Genomic DNA, 19,401 nt, shown 5'->3' with positions numbered 1-19,401 from the left:
CCCTTCCCAGATGTCATATCTACAGAATCCATGGATTTTAGGCCAAAGGCTATACCTCACCCCCGCTACCTGAAACGGCTTGATAGCAACTAATTTAGAAATTGCGACACCCTGCTCTAAAGAGTATTTAGTAATTATTTTCAGCAACTACTAGGGATTCCATCCTTGGATGCTGTAATAATGGGGTTAAAAAATTGATAAGAGACGGTTCATAGTGACGATTTCAATGCAATATAACAAGACGGGTACAGTGGTGATGTTTTGCAAGGATTTAAACAATACTCAATAATCATTGTCTTATTGTGACTCTACCCCACTATAGTAACTCATTCAAGCGTTTATCTTCATAATCCTTAAAAACAGAATTTACGATATGCTCTTCATGAATGACGTCAGTAAACCACACAAACGCGACAATGAAATTTGTAAATTTACATGATTTTCTTGTCAAGTGACAGAGGTGTTCTGATACTCCCACGAGATGTCTGACCTTTGCTGACTGGCATATCTGAGTCTGCAGGTTCTGCTCAGCAAAAATTTTATTATAGGTTTTATTACCAATACACTAATCGTTACCATTACCATCATAGTTACTAATGACGTTATAGAGTTACCATTAGTCTTATTGCTATTGTTACTATTGTTGTTAAAGTTAGATATATTTTTTTGTTGTTATCATGGTCACAGCCGCCATTACCATTACCATTGGCAGTATCGTTACCGTTACCGTCAACGTTCGTTACCATCACCGTAGTCGATATTCTCCAGTATTAATGCCTCGTGACTCTGGCCCGTAGGGGAGTCACTAAAACCCCCTTTTAGGCCGTACAATTTGTGCAGCCAATATCCCATACGGGAATTATCGTCATATATTGTAATTACTGGAATTATTATTGTCACCCCCGTCGCTACTGGTATTATTGCCATTAATAATAAATTATTTGTTATTTCTTTTTCTCCTTCTCCTCCTCCTCCTCCTCCTTCTTCTTCTTCTTCTTCTTCTTCTTCTTCTTCTTCTTCTTAGTATCATCATATTTGTTATTATTGTTCATTTTGATTACCGTTAAAATTCTTATTACTTTAAGTAACATTACTATTAGCATTACATGCCTAACCAGTGACGACTTGGATAGGAGCTTGGGGACAGTTTGAAGAGTAAGTCGTTATATGGATTGGTATACAATATTTCTTTGCAAAAAAAGTCCTACGAATGATGTCCTCCGGAAGCCGATACATGCTCCAGGAACAAGCCAGATCTCTGAGCGGTAACGAGCACTACCTGCCAGTCATAGTGCTGCAGCCGTCAAAGAACCTGTGCCTCAGTAGACGCGTTCGAATACCAAAGGAAGAATTAGTGGAGGTACTTCGGGCACCTTTCATCTGCAGCAGCACACAGGTAGTAGGAACGGCGTTCCCGGACCGAGCTGCAGAAACGACAGCTCAGGAATCTGTTGATGTTGGGTGGTAGTGAGGGGGGTGGAGAGGAGAGGGAGATATAGAGGGAGTAGAGGGGGGGGGGAGCAAAGATCTGGCAGCGCAAGATCGAGAAAGACCGAGATCCAGGAGGAGCGGTGGGAGGAGAGGTGGAAGAGAACCCGAAGCAGTGGGTTTTCGGTTCATTTGGCGGGTATTTGTGAGCAGAGGTCGGAGTTTAGTGTTCCCCTGGGGTGGGTTCACATTTGGCTTATTGTTGCGCGACCTCGCCTTACTTCCACTAATGAAAGCCTCGGCTGCCATCCACAGACCTGCTCTACCTGCTGTCTTCTTTCTCCCTCCTCTCAGTCCACCTCGTGTCGTTCTTCTCCTGTCCTCTGCCCTCTGTCTCCCGTCTTTATCTGTCCGTTTTTTTTTGTTTTGTTTTTTTCTTTGACTCCTAACCCTCCTTTGACAGTTTATGTCACTATATTTCCGTCCTGAATGGGTCGGAGATGGTGAGGGCTTCTTCATTAAGCTCTTTAGCAAAGAATCATAATTCAAGACTCGATATGTAAAAAAAATAAATAGATAAAACCAAAGAAAACAGGTCATCACATCATCTTCATAAATTCACTTTCCTCTTCAAGGAAATATGACTCAAATTTGGGGGAACATAATAACGCCGCGTCAGTTCACAAACTGAGCCCGTAAAAAGAACTGCACCGATGCAAATGTTATCGAAGAACGGTGAAAGAACAGGATGAAGAACACGGGAGTGCGACGATGACATTTACGAGATGCCGTGGCGACGGGACTATAAAGCATGGATAGGGATCTCCTGGATTGCCTCAACAACGCCTGGGGAGGGGAAACGTCGCCCAACCGAGATCCCGCGATGCGCTCCTTCGCCGCGGACATGTCAAAAGGAGAGAAAACGAACAAACACACACACACACACACACACACACACACACACACACACACACACACACACACACACACACACACACACACACACACACACACACACACACACACACACACACACACACACACACACACACACACACACACACACACACACACACACACACAAGCACGCATACATGCACACGTGTTGCGTGCACACAAGTACATTTCCGCGAGCGCGTACATACATACACACACACCTGGGTATATGAAAATGGGAATGAGATTCCTGTTATGGTAAGGAGGAAATGGAGTAAATGAATACGAATTCAAAGGATTCCGTGGTGGCAGTGATAACAGCTCGTTCCTGTTTTCCTTGACGCCAAAAACGAGATCAATCATCACAGAAAACAGTCGAGGAAGAATATGACAATTCAATCTCAGTTGCATATATGCCCAAGATCCCTGATATAGACTAAGTGGCTATATTTTTTTCTTTTTTGAACACGCGCGATGTGTTTCGCGCAACCTGTAAATTCACTTTAAGGAGTGTCTTCATTGTCTTCTTTTTTATGCGGCGAGTTTATGAAATGAAAGAAAACGACCCAAGGTTTTTCTTTAATATCGCTAAGAGGACCGTTTCGAAATTATGAAAAAAAATAATAAACAGTTGTAGGTTTATAAAAAAGAATTTATGCTATATAATTTCCTGTTCTAATGGATTTCCTCACCATAAACATAATATAGAGTGTGGGTAGTGTCTGAAGAAGAAGGTGCTTAGCATGAGACCAATTGGTAATTTCGCCACCGAGATGGCTCGTTTCAGGCCCTCGAGAATAATATTAGATACTGGATTTTTAGGTCCTCTTAATACTTTTAAGCATCCAGGTAACAGTAAAGGTAACTCAAAGGTGGGATGTTCTGCGCTGGCGATCTCTCCAGGGAAGGGCATTAGGGTCTTGCAAGACGGAAGAAGTCTTGGTGGAAGTCCAGAAGATGGCGGTGAAGATGGTAAAGAGATCTTCGAAAGGCTGACTTTGCGAGGAGACTGGTTGGGTCAGGCGGTCAAGTTAGTAATAGAAGGGTGGATAAGATCGACTGGAATGTAAATGAAGTGTTTGTATTTTGAGATTCCCTTTCTCTTCAAGACGTGGACATCGGTTCCTTCCCATTAGCTTTCATTGCTTCGACTATCTTGGCACAAAAGTGCAAATGTGATGGTCTCGGCCGCAGGTAAGCGTTTTTTGGTTAACGTAACTCATTCTATTCTGTAATTACTGAATAGTATTCTTGTGGTGATCTTCATTGAAAATAACAACATGAACGCAGCTCAGAGGATAGGTTGAATGGAATCGCCTGGCCTTAGAATAAAATCTATATCGTAAACCACTGTAGTGGGTGGAACCAGTGAACTTTAGGCTCGTTTCACACGTATCGACTAATCGCCGTGGGCCGTACATGACACGACGTCGTTCTTTCAATATCCATAGGTGCCTATAGAAGCTTTCTCTTATCACGACCACGACTACGTGTGTAAGCGTCCTTAACTCTAATAGCTATTTGAGAGCCCGACGTCGTGTCGTGGACGGTTCACGGCGAAAAGTCCATACTTGTGAAACGAGTCTTAGTTGTTTATCCATTGAGCTAGACTTCGGAGAGAATCCTCTCCCCACTACCCGTCTTTGCCACCCGTCATCATCTTCATCTCACCTGGTGGTGCAGCCCCTAGGGGATGGCATATGGTCTTCGGACCAGACCTGACATTTGTTATAGTTTTACTCCAATATTTTACATAAGCTAAGATTGTATGTATATTTATTTGTCTCCGTATACATATACATGTATATATATATATATATATATATATATATATATATAATATATATATGTGTGTATATATACATATATATATATATATATATATATATATACACACACACACACATATATATATATATATACATATATATATATATATTTATATATATATATTTATATATATATGCATATATATATATATATATATATACATATATATATACATATACATATGCCGGTATACACACACACACACACACACACACACACACACACACACACACACACACACACACACACACACACACACACACACACACACACACACACACACATGGTGAAGAGTTACTAAGGGGAAGTGTCTGGGGCTATGATATTTTTTCATGATAATTTCCTTTGAGAAAGATATAGACAGAGAGTAGGATATGAATACATTCAGTTTGCGAACGAGGGAGTAAGAATACCGAAGAAAAGGGCCAAAACCGAACCACTAGGTGGATGCAAGTGGTTAAGTGATGAGTGTAAGGGAGGAGACGGGGGAGTGGATAAGATGTGGGTATGTAACCATCACAGACAAGTTTCAGCTGAGTCACCTTGCGCCATTAATAATGCTGATAATAAGATAATTACCCCTCTGGATAAAGGCACACTTTGTCTTGCCCACACGTCCCGGCAAGGCCAAAAAAAGTGGAAATAGAAAAGTGACTGACACCCAAAAAGCGACTATAGAGTCTCCATGACCTAACGTAGGCTCAAATCAAGCACTGTAGTTTGGTCTGTCATTGTAACTTAGTAGAAAGAAAAAAATACTTAGTCGAGAAATGAAGAATAATCTTTAAATCAAAGCATGATGATTACTTTGATTAATCTAACTCAGTCAAAGGAGAGGCGGCGAGAGAAACGAAAACACAACTCTCGGCTTTGCTAAAAGCCTTTTCGATAGAAATCCCATCTTTAAATCGGCTGTTAACGCAGAGTCAAACACGAATATCATCATGACCGTAACTGGAATAACTGGTTTTATTATTTCACTTAGTACCATTAAATATTTTGTAAAGCCATTTATTACGACCTACCGCCCTGCTATTTCTCTTGATATATACATATTCATACTCCCCACACGTATACCTGTCATGCTCTTATACATATCTGCACACATATTCCATTAAGAATTCCTTTTGGACGTTCAGATCTATAAATTTGAAGAGTGATATGTATTCGTCCAAGCTCTCTGCCAAAAATGAAAATACCTAACTGGCATATTTTTTCTTTGGGGGGGATTTGTCGTGCTGATTTGCGGTTGTGTTTTTTTCTGTGGGCTATATTTGTTTGTTTTTAATTTCTTGTTGCTTCTAACTGTCTAAGAAGGCATTTAGTGTGGTCTTCTGTGTGGTATGTTAGGTGGTAGGGGATTGACAAGGATGGTGGTCTTGATCTGAGTTAGTGGTCATCCATGCTTGACACACAATGGCGCAGCACCAGCGACGAAACCGCGCCTGGTGAACCATTCCACGCCACTCCACGACGCGACATTACGTCACAACATGTGCCTACCTCATTATCCCAAATGTCACGTCGCACCAGGTCGATAATTTCTTTGTATTTAGCTAAGTTGTTTCAAAGTAGAATTAGGACTAAAAGCAGTATAGTATAGTACACCAGCTCATAGATTTGATATTGTCTATTAAGAGGGCTTGTTTTCATATGGGTACCAGTGTGGAAAACAGATGCTGGTAAACTTTAGTTTAAACAAACAGGTAAGCGTTGTGAATGTGTGTATAGCACGAGAATGGAAGAGAGTCTTGTGTTGCGGCCTAGCTGGGTGGATGAATAGGCGGAGGAAAGGTCGCTAAAAGTGGTATTGTGGGTGTTGATGGGAGGAGCTATGATAGTGGTTATACACTTGACTACAGTGGTTAAAGTCGATTGTGATCACTGCTGTGTGAGGCAGGGAATGAGGTGCATGTACGCGCAGACATATTACACACACACACACACACACACACACACACACACACACACACACACACACACACACACACACACACACACACACACACACACACACACACACACACACACACACACACACACACACACACACACACACACACACACACACACACACATACACACACGTGCACACTAAAAGAGAGACAAAGGATGAAGGAAGACCGAATACTTTCATGTTCGAATGTATTCATGATGATATTCCACAAGAATTTAAACTAATATGGTTTATTGGCAACTTGAATACGTTTTTATTTAGATGTAGCACTGATAACCCAACCCTTAGAAGGACCTTGGACTGACGGGACATGTTTTTCTTTCTTTTCAGGGGAGGAAGGCGAAGGCAAAGTTGAAGAAGGCGCTGAGGGAGTTGATGGCGAGGACGACAGATATTCACAGCTTTCTTCAAGCCCAAGACGACGCAGGTAAGAGCATGAAGAGAATGAATATTATGGAGGCCTACAGACACGCGAGCAAACACACACACACACACACACACACACACACACACACACACACACACACACACACACACACACACACACACACACAAAACACACACACACACACACACACACACACACACACACACACACACACACACACACACACACACACACACACACATATATATATATATATATATATATATATATATATATATATATGTGTGTGTGTGTGTGTGTGTGTGTGTGTGTGTGTGTGTGTGTGTGTGTGTGTGTGTGTGTGTGTGTGTGTGTGTGTGTGTGTGTTGAGACATTGTGATAAGTTGGAAAAGGTGGAAAAAGAGAGTCACGGGTCTCGTACCGAGTTTATTCCTGACCGGTTTCGCTTGCTGGCAGTATACTTAGTGGGTTGACTCCGCGTTCCCTCTTGGTGGGGGTCTGTTGGAGTTTACAATAAATTATTGTGTGAGTGTGGAAACAGTATTTGTGAGGTGTTGTTCTATAATGTGTCGAAATGTAACAATTTATAATCTCATGAGTATGATATGACTTTTGTTTAACCAATAAACCACGATGTGAAATGTAACTCAAACTAACAAACCAGAAATCTAACAGTTATATGTGTGGGAATAGTGTCAGAGGTGTCCTAAAATGTGTCGAAATGTCACATTTTACGATAATATGAGTACAGTGTGACCATGTTGTGAAAAGAAACTCACATTAACAGAACAGAAATTAAACATTTATATGTGATATAAATTAATGTAATTTGAACAAAAGAGGGGAAAGATGGAATAAATTAAATAAATTAAATCAAACTTGGACAAACCCTAAAATGTGGCGAAATGTCACGTTTTGTGATGATATGAGTATAGTGTGACCACGTTGTGAAAAGAACAGGAATTAAACAGTTATGTGCTATAAATTAATGTAATTTGAACAAAAGAGGGGAAAGATGGAATAGATTAAATAAATTAAGTCACACTAGGACGAAACCCCATGTTACGTTGGCGCTGTGTTGGGATTATTTCTTGAAAACTCTCCCCAAAGAAGCACATAGGTTCACGTATGTAGACGATTGCCTGCTCATCTCCCCTACGGAGACTGCTGCTGCTGGTGAGATTTTGTCCAAACTTAATGAAATAACCTCTAACATTCAATTCACTATGGAGATTGAATCACACGGTCACCTACCTTCTCTGGACACGGAAATTATCAGACAAGACAGCAAAGCACTATTTAGAGTTTACAGAAAACCCACTAACAAAAACGACCTATTACACTTTTACAGTGCGCATGACGAAAGAACCAAAGTAGGAGTAGTAATCGGTCTTTTCCTCAGAGCTCTTAGGATCTGTAGCAGGGAGTTCCTTGATGATGAAATTATCCTTATAAAAAGCACTTTCAGGACACTGGGCTATCCAGAGGGCTTGTTATCCTCCTCCTTACGGAAGGCAAGAGACATCAGACAACGGAGAAACCCGGTAAATAGAAAGGACAAACAATATTTGATTGTACCAAGCTCAGACTGTTCACGGTTGTTATGAGATGCAGTTCGTCCACTAGGACTGGAAGTTGTGAGCGACACTGGCAAAAGGATAAAATAGCTTGTGACACCAACATCAAGCACATCAAATAACCTCAGCATCGTCTACAAGATACCATGTGGTAGTTGTGATAAATCATATTATGGAGAGAACTACAGAGGTCTAGAAAACAAGATCAAGGAACACAAGGCAGACCTACGATACCACCTACTATCTAACGTGATGGTGAATCATGTAGAACAAGAAGGTCACCTACCCGACTGACAACAAGCAAAAGTAATACGAAAAGGACTGAGAAAAGGACAGAGGAAAGTTATCGAAGCCTTGTACTTAACCACTAACTCTAACATTAATCAGAAAGTGGGGAACATAAAATGGACAAAGTACACAGCTAAATATGTAGCAGTGAGAAATTACCCCAACACAGCGCCAACGTAACATGGGGTTTCGTCCTAGTTTGACTTAATTTATTTAATTTATTCCATCCTTTCCTTCTTTTGTTTAAGTTACATTAATTTATATCTCATATAACTGTTTAATTTCTGTTATTTTCACAACATGGTCACACTATACTCATATTATCATAAAACGTGACATTTCGCCACATTTTAGGGGTTTTGTCCAAGTTTGATTTCATTGATTCAATTTATTCCATCTTTCCCCTCTTTTGTTCAAATTACATTAATCTATATCACATATGAATGTTTAATTTCTGTTCTGTTAATGTGAGTTGCTTTTCTTATGATAACATGGTCACACTATACTCATGTTATCATAAAATGTGACAATTTGCCACATTTTAGGACACCTCAGATACTATTCCCACACATATAACTGTTTGATTTCTGGTTTGTTAGTTTGAGTTACATTTCACATCATGGTTTATTTGTTTATCATAAGTCATATCATACTCATGAAATTATAAAATGTAACATTACGACACATTATAGAACAACACCTCACACACACTGTTTCCGCACTCACACAATAATTTATTGTAAACTCCAACGGACCCCCACTAAGAGGGAACGCGGAGTCAATCCACTATGTATACTGCCAGCTTTATTCTCAGAGTAACATTCCTCTGAAGAAGCTACAAGCGAAACCGGTCAGGAATAAACTCGGAACGAGACCCGTGACTCTTTTTTCCACCTTTTTCATATATATATATATATATATATATATATATATATATATATATATATATATACATATATATACATATATATATATATATATATATATATATATATATACCTATATATATATACCTGTATATATATATATATATATATACATATATATATATATATATATATATATATATATATATATATATATATATATATATATATATATATCTATATCTATATATATATATATATATATATATATATATATGAGTAATTCGCTAGTGAACAGCGACATCAATCAGATAATTTTTAATACCGTTGTGCAGAGAATTCGAACCTACTGCACTGGCGCCAAGAGGCTCCCAAGTCAGTGTCTTAGACCGCTCAGGTACCGATGGTTAAAACTCTTCCACTTCGAAGCGCTACTGGCTTCCGAGATTTAGTCGGAAGAGTTTTAACCATCGTTAGCTGCGCGGGCTAAGGCACTGACTTGGGAGCCTCTTGGCTCCAGAGCAGTAGGTTCGAATCCTCTACGCAACGGTCTTAGAAATAATCTGATACATATACATATATATATATATATATATATATATATATATATATATATATATATATATATATATATATATATATATATATATGTGTGTGTGTGTGTGTGTGTGTGTGTGTGTGTGTGTGTATACATATATGTATTTACATATATGTGTGTGTAAATTCTGAAGGAAAATGTAAACACCATATTAGAAATACAAGGTACATGCGTATTAGTGAACACAAGGTATTCGTCCCGAAGTGCTACATAGGAAAGGAACTGCAAGCTCGAAGCGCGCCGCGTTACCCTTTATGAATGTGGTTGACTTACGACATCAATAACTATTAAATGAATAAATGTACAAGATTTAATTCTAAGATGCCGATTTTCTTAGTGGTGATCCTTGTACCTAAGTAAATAGGATTGGTGTCCATCCACATGTTTACACTGTTCTCTCTGGTTATTCTTTTTACCTGGCTGTTGACAGGTTTTGAAAACGGAAGGCATTTAGATGATCCTCTCCGATATTCATCTCGTAGAACCCGGCGTCAGTCTCGTAAGATGTCAGCACATGTAGTAAATTCAACTTTACATTGATTCACGGGGAATACCGTAGGGCACTGCAGTAACACTGTCAGGTGCTGATCAAAAGCAGAATGTGACATGTACCATTCTGTGGTGGCAAGAAAAAGGCTACAAAAACTAAAGGAATAATAAAGAATGGACTGGAGGTTAGGATTTTTTCTAATATATGTAAAAAGTAAAAATGTAAAAGTTTAATTGTCAAGTGCAGCTTAGGGGCTATTTCTGATGCACTTGGATTGTTAAGATAGGAAAATCAAGATGAACATCTTAGTTATAAGATACCACAGATGCGTCTGAAGGAACGATTGGCTTGATGAGAGAAGAATAGGATGTACGGTGAGGAATGCAGAAAGGCCCCAAGGGAATATACAAGAAATATATCCAAGATAGTGCAACACTGTAGCACGGACTCATCAGAATTTGTTTACGAAAAAAGAAACTCAAACCAGATTGTCAGAAGGGAAATGAATATTTGTAATAAATATACTGGAGGACGATATGGACATAAATGCATTTCGAGGCTGTCATTAGATATAAATAATAAAGAGAGGTCATCTAGCTCATAACCATATGATAAAGGCCCAGACAATTCAAGATGAGAAAATATCACTACTGCAAGGTATATTTCAGTGTTTTGAATAGACCAGAAGTTGAGAAACTCAGCCAACCCACAGAAGCACGAATGAAAGATAAAGTCATATCTTAGACCATGTCTTAACTTCAGAACAATCAAAGAACTGATGAATAATAAAAGCCCGGGACGCAATAATAACTTGCTGAAGCATGAAGTCTCCTTTGGAAAAGATGATTTGGAAGCAGATCCGAGAATTACAGTATGGTAGTGGGAGGAGATTCCGGAGTAGTAGTAGAATGGAATTATCATACACATCTATAAACAAGGTTTAAAGCAAGAATGCAAGAATCGGAGAGGAACCGACTTGAGTCATGTAAAAACGTTGCAAATGTTTTGCCTTATCGAGTGTAACCATTTAGCCAGAAATCTTTTGATAAAAAAAAAAAAATGTAGGAGTAGACCTGTATGTCAACTTTTTTTTATAGACTTAGAGAACACCTGTGACTGTGTTTACACACAATACGTGTGGCAAGTCGAAGAAGCATGTGATGTTCCATCAAGACTCAATTATCAACCTCGATAAAGTTAATTGCGTTAAGAGGAAATGCAGGTATAGTAAGACATACAATTACTTTTACTGTTGTGGACTAAGACTAGATTGCATTCTTTTCCTGCTTCAGTTCAATGCTGCGCAGGAGGAGAAAGTTGATGTAGAAGAGCATATACATGACTAATCTCTTATCAATATTGTAGAACTAATGTACGGGTATTATAGTGTGACAAAAGTGCATCGGACGGGGTTTGCAATACAATAGAAATGAAAAAGAAAATGCCATATTGATATCCAGTAGGACACCCCTTTTTTAAGGTAATGGAAAAAAGGGTGGATGAATTAGTATATTATGATCATGTTGACACCTTCAATATCAACTTAATTATGAACTTCAGACAGGTGCTGTAAAAAAGATGTTCTTTCTTTAATATGTAACAGTAGAACAACTAATGTCGAATATAATTACGTATTATGGTCGTTAGACCAGTGGTCTTGCGTGTGAAAATTGTTATATGCTGGTGAAAGAAAAGGGTAGAAATAGGTACATTACCACACCAGAGTATACGGGATGTGATATCTCACCTATTTTGAAAGTAATGCAAAACGTCGAGTATTGATAAAGAAAGTACGCTACTTTCTGTATCTCCAACCAGAAGCATTTCTTTCTTACTCATGCTCTCGAATGGCCATAATGTCAGAAACAACATGAATACTTGCATGTCGACGATGTGGTACTAGAAGTAGTGGTGAAATACTACAAGGATGTGCGACATCTCTCGGGGAGGTATATAAAGGCTACAAATTGAGAATGAATCTAAATATGAAGAAGTTTAGTGCGAAGGAAAAAACAAGAAAAGATACCTTGTTAGTGGATTGAAAGAGGATAAGATAAAAGAGGAATGTCATTACTGAGGGATGCCTAAGTTAAAAAGAAAATAGATGGGTGGATGATGAGTGCACACACGTGTTCAAACACACACACACACACAAACACACAAACATACTGATATATACATGCATATATTATTGTAAGGAAGATGAGTATTCTGTGGTTGTCTTGCTAATGAAACCATCGTTTTGCTTTAATATCTGTCTAACCAAACCTATATCCAATGTAGATTTACTGTTTATTGAACCTTACCGTAGCTTCTTGACAGATTTTGATTATATACACACTATGTGACTGAATGCCACCGTTTTCTCTAACATTTTACTTCATTCTTTCACGTTCACAGGGACAGTGGCAGCGTGGCATCGCGGGAAGGGTTCTCCCCTCGCGCTTCCCCACGAGAGTCCGTATCTTCGTCCCCTGTGCCACTTCGCTCCCCGAGGTCGACGCCACCAGTTCTTCGCCCCATCCCACCCTCTTCGCCTCTAGCCAGAGGATCTGATTCCGAAGGAGATGTTCTCGATTTTTCTGTCCGTCGGTCTCCAGGCTTCAGAGATGATGTACAGAGTCTGGCATCCAAAATTGCGGGGGAGGCTCCCTCTCCAAGTGGACTTCGCATCGGAGATTCACCTTTGGATCTTTCTGTGCCACGGAAGAGGGCAGCTGATGCTCTATTAGAGGCAGCAGGAAGAGGAAAACTTTCCCCAGTGGATTTAGCAAAGGGTCTTAACCCATGGGGTATTCCACTTCCACCACACATAGCGTCGACCTTGGCTCTTCGGTCCGAATTCGCATCCTTAAAGCCTGATCTCTCTCTTTGGAATGGTAAACTCAAAGGGGATTCAACAAGTACCAAATTACCGCCGTTCCCTATGGGATCAATGGGTGCAACACCGCCAAGCCCTGCTGAATCATCCAAAGCTCTTGAACGTATGAGTGAACTTAGCAAGCTGGGAGGAGATCCGTCAAATAGCTTAGGAGTCGCTGCTGATCTCTTTAGAGTGGGCATAGGATCATCAGGCCGTACTAATGCTTGGCAGAGTCACTGGCTGAACAAAGGTCAAGATGCCACCAAGGATGTACTTAAATGTGTTTGGTGCAAAGCTTCTTTCAGTACATTAGCCGAACTCACAACACATATGAAGGAAGCAAAACATTGCGGTGTTAATCTTCCACCACCCATTCCACCAACCTCATCTATGGGTGGCATCTCTCCTGGAGGATGCCCACCATATCCTCCCCCCAATTTCTCCACCAGCAAGATCTCCAGCAGGCCTCCATCCGCCTCTGCTTCTGGTTCTTCGTCGAGCGAACTCATGTCTAGCATTAAGGAAACTATGCCTTTGCCTCGCAAACTGGTTCGAGGTCAAGACGTGTGGCTCGGTAAAGGAGCAGAACAAACACGGCAGATCCTCAAATGTATGTGGTGTGGTCAAAGTTTCAAGTCATTGGCAGAGATGACTACTCACATGCAGCAAACCCAACATTACACAAATATTATATCGCAGGAACAAATAATTTCTTGGAAGTCACCAGAGGAGAAATCCAGCAATCAAAGTCACGTGAATGCTGTACTGACTTGCAAAGTTTGTGACCAGGCTTTCGCATCTCTTAAGGAACTTAGTAGCCATATGGTCAAGTACGCCCATTACAAAGAACATATCATGCGATCCATTACAGAATCGGGCTCTCGACGTCGCCAGACACGCGAGAAAAGAAAGAAATCCTTACCAGTACGAAAGTTACTTGAACTAGAGCGCGCACAACAGGAACTACGACATTCGTCAGATGGTTTAAAGTCGAAGGTAGGAGGAGGCAGCATTACGTGCGAAAAGTGCAATGAAAAGATAGAAACTCACCTCTTCGTAGAACATATCCGAACATGTGTTGGTGGTGGTCGCAATATGCTCAAGTCGGCTCTTCTCTCCCCAGAAAGTGATTCAGACACAAAGCTAGACCAAGGCAGGGATACAGACAGCGAAGGAAAACGGACTCCTGAGAAGATCCGGGAGAGTCCCCGGCGCAGTCGCGACAGCAACAAAGACGAAGAGCCGAAAGATTCTCCTTCAGTTTTAAATGCCATTGAAAAGCTCATCGAGAAGAGCTTTGATTCTGGCAAAGGGAAGCCAAGTGGGCCACCTTTAGGGTCAAGCATCTTGCGACGCCTTGGTATAGATGAAAGCGTAGATTATTCGAAGCCGCTAATGGATCCTCAACTGGCGGGTATGTATGCCACGTTCTCGCGCTTGCACGGCATGACTCCACCAGGCACATCCCCAGGCATTAGCCTACCCCCTTCTTTTGGGTCTAGCGGCCCTGCCAGTGATCGAAGCTCAGGACGAGGCCCGGATTCAGTGATGAGTCCCGGTGCTGACTCGGACACACGTGATACCTTTCCAAGGTCACCTTCAAGACCAGGATCTCGCTCCAATTCCAGACCCGCTTCTACTGGCTCGATCGCGAGGGACGAGAGCGCGAGCGAGCGATCTGTAGAGCTCTTACACCCAGAACGACCGCACCCAATGTTTTTGCATCCCGACCCTTCTCTTTTAGAAAATGGCAACGATCTCTCCGATGCTGAAGCAGAACCCAACAATACAGAGTCACAAGAGTTGTCCGAGACCCAGGAGGTGAAAAGTGAACCAGTAGAGACTAATGGAGACATAAGTGATAAAGAATCGCCGTCTTGTACAAAGGGAGAAGTAAGAGTCAAGGACGAATTTAGATTCAAAGACGTATTCAAATCACCTAAAGAGGAAGAAGAACGCATTGAAGAAGATTCATTTGTTAAAAGTGAAACAGGAAGAGACTCGCCAATCGGTCGACTAGCGTCTTCTCCTGTTGGCAGTAGTAGGTCAGGTACACCCCATTCCGAGTGCAGCAGTAGTCGAGGACCAGCTCCAAGCGGACTTAGTGGATTATCGGCTTTGCTGGGAGGCTTGGAAGGCCCAGGGAGTTCCTCTCATCCTCTAGCGGCTCTGCAGAAACTTTGCGACAAGACCGAGACACAACCTCGTCCTCCGCCAACGAGCAGCGCCACCGGAAGCTCTCAGGCGACTCCCGGCGCAATTCTAGCCTTCTCATGGGCGTGCAATGACGCAGTGACGGCCGACAGCATTATGAAGTGCGCATTTTGCGACACTCCATTCATCAGTAAGGGTGCATATCGCCACCATCTCTCGAAGATGCACTTCGTGAAGGACGGTGTCATCCCGGACCCCGCAACAGCCAAAATGCAGGGCGCTAAAAATACCCAGAAGCCTGCCACACCCCCTGCACAGCCAGTTGAAGAATCGCCGCACTCGAAATTCCTCAAATACACAGAGCTGGCCAAGCAACTTTCCAGCAAGTAGCAGCTAGCGGATGCAGTGTACAGGTTACTAATGGAACAGTCCATCTCCGGCAAGCCCTCGCATCCTGTCGGTGCATCGACGAGTTTCCTGGGGGGCTCCAACCCCTCAGTGCCCACCGCTATACCCCCTAGCGGACCCTGGCTAGCTGCTGCTACTGCTGCTGCGGTCCGCCCTACACCCACGCCCGCCAAAGATGCCCTCTCTCCCTCTTGTTGTACAGTGACGCGTGGCATGCCACACAAGTGTATAGTGTAAACAATTGCTACTACTACATGATGAGAGCTTGACGATGATCTAGTTGGTATTGTGATAACTGGTTCTGTGTAGTGTGATGCCGGGAAGTCGCCAGGGACGGACGGCACTTCTCATATCATCGCTCCCCGGGGCTCGGACGACCTCTCACGCACCACCATCACCACGTCCTCCTCATGTCGGGGAATCGCCCTCTCTCCTCTGGTTGCTTTATTTCATCTTCTTCCATCTCCTCTGACCCCTGTTCCTTTTCCACGTCCTTACTCTTACTCTTCTTTTCCTTCTCGCTTGCCCACCACCCGCTGCCTCCCAAAGCTCCCACACTGCAGAAAAGACACGTGCCAACAATCAAAAACCCGTCAGAGTACAAACCGTGTAGTGTGAATGTTACATGGGAGCTGTGGCCAGCGCTGGTGGTAGTGTTGCCTCAAGTGCCACTCGGACGCTTTGTTTCTCTAAGGGCGAGAGGGAGAGAAAGAGAGTGTAAGAGAGGGAGAGAGAGAGAGGGGGGAGCCCCTATTCCAGATGGCCCTCGGCCCCTGTGGTTGTTGACCCTCTTGTACCAGCTGCAATGCAATTGCAGCTGGAATGTCGCAAAGTCTTGTCCGCTCACGATTGCTGTCATTTTTCCACAACGTTATTAGTTTTCGATTATTATAGCAAATGTAAGAGTAATGTTTATGCTACTGATGATCAAAGTTAATTGTTTATATAATTATCAAGGTTGACACCTTAAGACATTCTATAATGGTCTACTTTTAGCTAGGCCGCATTGTTAAGATGATGATCTCAGTGCTTACACAATACTATCCATGTACTTATGCATATGAAAAAAAAAGACTGAAAACCTTAAGAAAATGTGCGTTCATGTCCACTGAGCCATGACTGTATCCATATCTTGCTGGTGTGAGTTGAAAGTCGAGGGGAATGCATCCCGCCCAGCAACACATTCGCTCTCAAGATCAACAACTTGTCCGCGTTGCCACTGCGATCACTCACATGAGCGACCCTCCGAACGCAGCACGCCTTGGATTTGAGAAGTCTATCGCCAAACTTTCCCCACCTCAGCCTCTTTTTAATATCCCTTTCCGGAACTGATGTGTAATCCAGCTCTCGGTTCTTTCATTTCCCCAGACTTGAAGTGTGAAACTCCTACCCACACTCTGCCCTGACTTCCTTGTGCCCACACTGCGTCAATCACCTGACCAGACGAATACTCCAGACCATCGTCCAGACCCTTACTTTGTTTAGGGAAGTTCCCACGCACCGTGACCTTTAGTAGTTCCCGCTTGCCCGATCGCTTTGTGATTGTTTTACCTTTCCCTCTGCAACACAGTTTCCCCCAGCCTCGCCTGTTTTGTTATCATATGGTCACAATCTAGCTTCTTAATCCAGTGTACCCTTTCCCGCCCCGAGGCTAGTCACCCACGTCCGCTTGCTTTTGTGACGTTGGCAGACTTGAGCTTTCCAAGCACGAAAACACCACGATGATGTAGCGCGTCATTTCTTCACATCTTCTTAGTCATCTGTATCCTTTCATTCCAGCTCTGTGGCCAGACACGTCCACGCTTTCCACCTCTCTTTCGTTGGCAGTCTTTGTGGCCTAATGAGATCCTACCCTATCTAAAATGAGTTTCATGATCTGAGGCGTACTGAGGCAGCATCAAAGGCAGCTCCGCGCAGATAGTCTGCGCATCCATCTTGGACCTGTGCTGGTTCCTTGCTTCCTGTCACAAAATCCTCACGACTTGTGTATGTTCTTTATGATTAAGCTGCTCTTGTGATAATTAGATATGCAGATTGATAAGGATTTATTTTAGCCAGAAAATGTTGTGAAGGAATTGCCACGGGAAGGCAAAGCATAGGCAGGTGCAAGTATTGATGCGGGCAGGAGAGGGCGGGTAAAAAGCTGGGGGAGGAGAAGGAAGATCAGTCAAAAGCAAGAGATGCAGCCAAGCGATCACTCCGCCCCCAGCCAGGGCACACAATGAGTTCTCGTCCCGCACCGTTCCTGATAATGAGCTTCATGGTGCTTCATTTTGCTGTTAATGCAGTAACCTCCTTTTCATTGGAATTTTTCCTTACATGCCAAGTCGAACTGTGGGTGGATAGACGGTGGGATGGAACGGGGAAGAAGGATAGGCGAAGATGGAAGTGGATGGCAGGGTAGTGGGAGGAGAGAAGAGAAGGATGGTTATGGTTCGAGTTTTGTAATGGCCATGTGGAACGGAGAAGAGGAGGGGTAGGTGGAGTCTGGAGGTGGGAACAATGTAGAACACACACGCAAAGCCTTTATCTTCATGTCGGTCGTTATATTTAGATTTTACGATTGACACAGGTTAATCGTTGCCTTCTTATGCAAATGAGATACGGATACCGCTGGGCCGCCTTCTAATGCAGCGCTAAATTACAGAGAGGCAAAGGTGCAGCACCGGGGATCACGCGCCGACCGGTAATACTAATGACATGAAGCCGACCTGTAAAGAGTCATCAGAGTGTGCAGGTCCTTTGTGATGAAGCCCAGCGTGAAGATGAAAGCTTTGGAAGGTATCGGCAAGGAGGCAGACGGGTCATTGGCGTAGAGCAGCGCTACTAGGGGCTAATCACGGGTTGTCAGCTGTGATTTAGCATCGGGCCCAACTTAGGGCCGCTCTAGCCGCTCGTCACTCATTGCCGTCCGTTCACGCCCTCCTCCTCCTCCTCCTCCTCCTCCTCCTCCTCCTCCTCCTCCTCCTCCTCCTCCTCCTCCTCCTCCTCCTCCTCCTCCTCCTCCTCCTCCTCCTCTCCTCCTCCTCCTCCTCCTCCTCCTCCTCCTCCTCCTCCTCCTCCTCCTCCTCCTCCTCCTCCTCCTCCTCCCCCCCCTTCACCTTCTTCTTCTTCTCCTCCTCCTCTTTCTCCTCGTCCTCCTTCATCTCCTCCTCCTCCTCTTTCTATATTTCATCTTTCTCCTCCACCTCCTCTTTCTCCCCCACCTCTTCCTCCCCACCTCTTCCTTCTCCCACTTCTCTTCCTCCTCATTCTGTTCTTCCTATTCACGTTCCTCCTCCTCTTCTTACCCCTTCTACACCTCCACCTCCTCACTTCCTCTTCCCCCTTCTCCTCCTCCTCCTCCTCCTATTCCTTCTCGTCCTTCTAATCCTTTTTCCATCTCTTCCTTTTCCTCGCCTGTTTTCTCCTCCTCCTCCTCCTCCTCCTCCTCCTCCTCCTCCTCCTTCTCCTCCTCGTCCTCGTCCTCGTCCTCCTCCTTCCACTTTCAACGTTCCCCCTTTTATAGATCTCTGTGCTTTTCCTCCTTCGCCAATATATATTTCGCACTCTTACTCTCCCAGCTCTTCCTCACACGCTTGCCAGTTCATTTCTCGACCACCTAAGTATACCCTGTAC

General features: G+C 43.0%; 1 protein-coding gene across 1 annotated transcript in view; it reads left to right on the top strand.

Annotated features, from left to right (window-relative positions):
* Nucleotides 1-18,795, top strand: part of LOC143032295 (protein tiptop-like) — a 115,834-nt gene extending 97,039 nt beyond the window's left edge. Inside the window, exons 3-4 of the mRNA XM_076196776.1 lie at nucleotides 6,482-6,578; nucleotides 12,759-18,795. Of these exons, the coding sequence (XP_076052891.1) occupies nucleotides 6,482-6,578; nucleotides 12,759-15,765 (3,104 nt within the window). The 3' untranslated portion in view covers nucleotides 15,766-18,795. The remainder of the gene's footprint in view (nucleotides 1-6,481; nucleotides 6,579-12,758) is intronic.
* The last annotated feature ends 606 nt before the right edge of the window (nucleotides 18,796-19,401 follow it).

Source organism: Oratosquilla oratoria, chromosome 13 (assembly GCF_046742065.1).
Source record: "Oratosquilla oratoria isolate Oo_2021 chromosome 13, ASM4674206v1, whole genome shotgun sequence".
Classification (NCBI taxonomy): domain Eukaryota; kingdom Metazoa; phylum Arthropoda; class Malacostraca; order Stomatopoda; family Squillidae; genus Oratosquilla; species Oratosquilla oratoria.
This window is presented reverse-complemented; position numbering and strand designations above follow the sequence as displayed.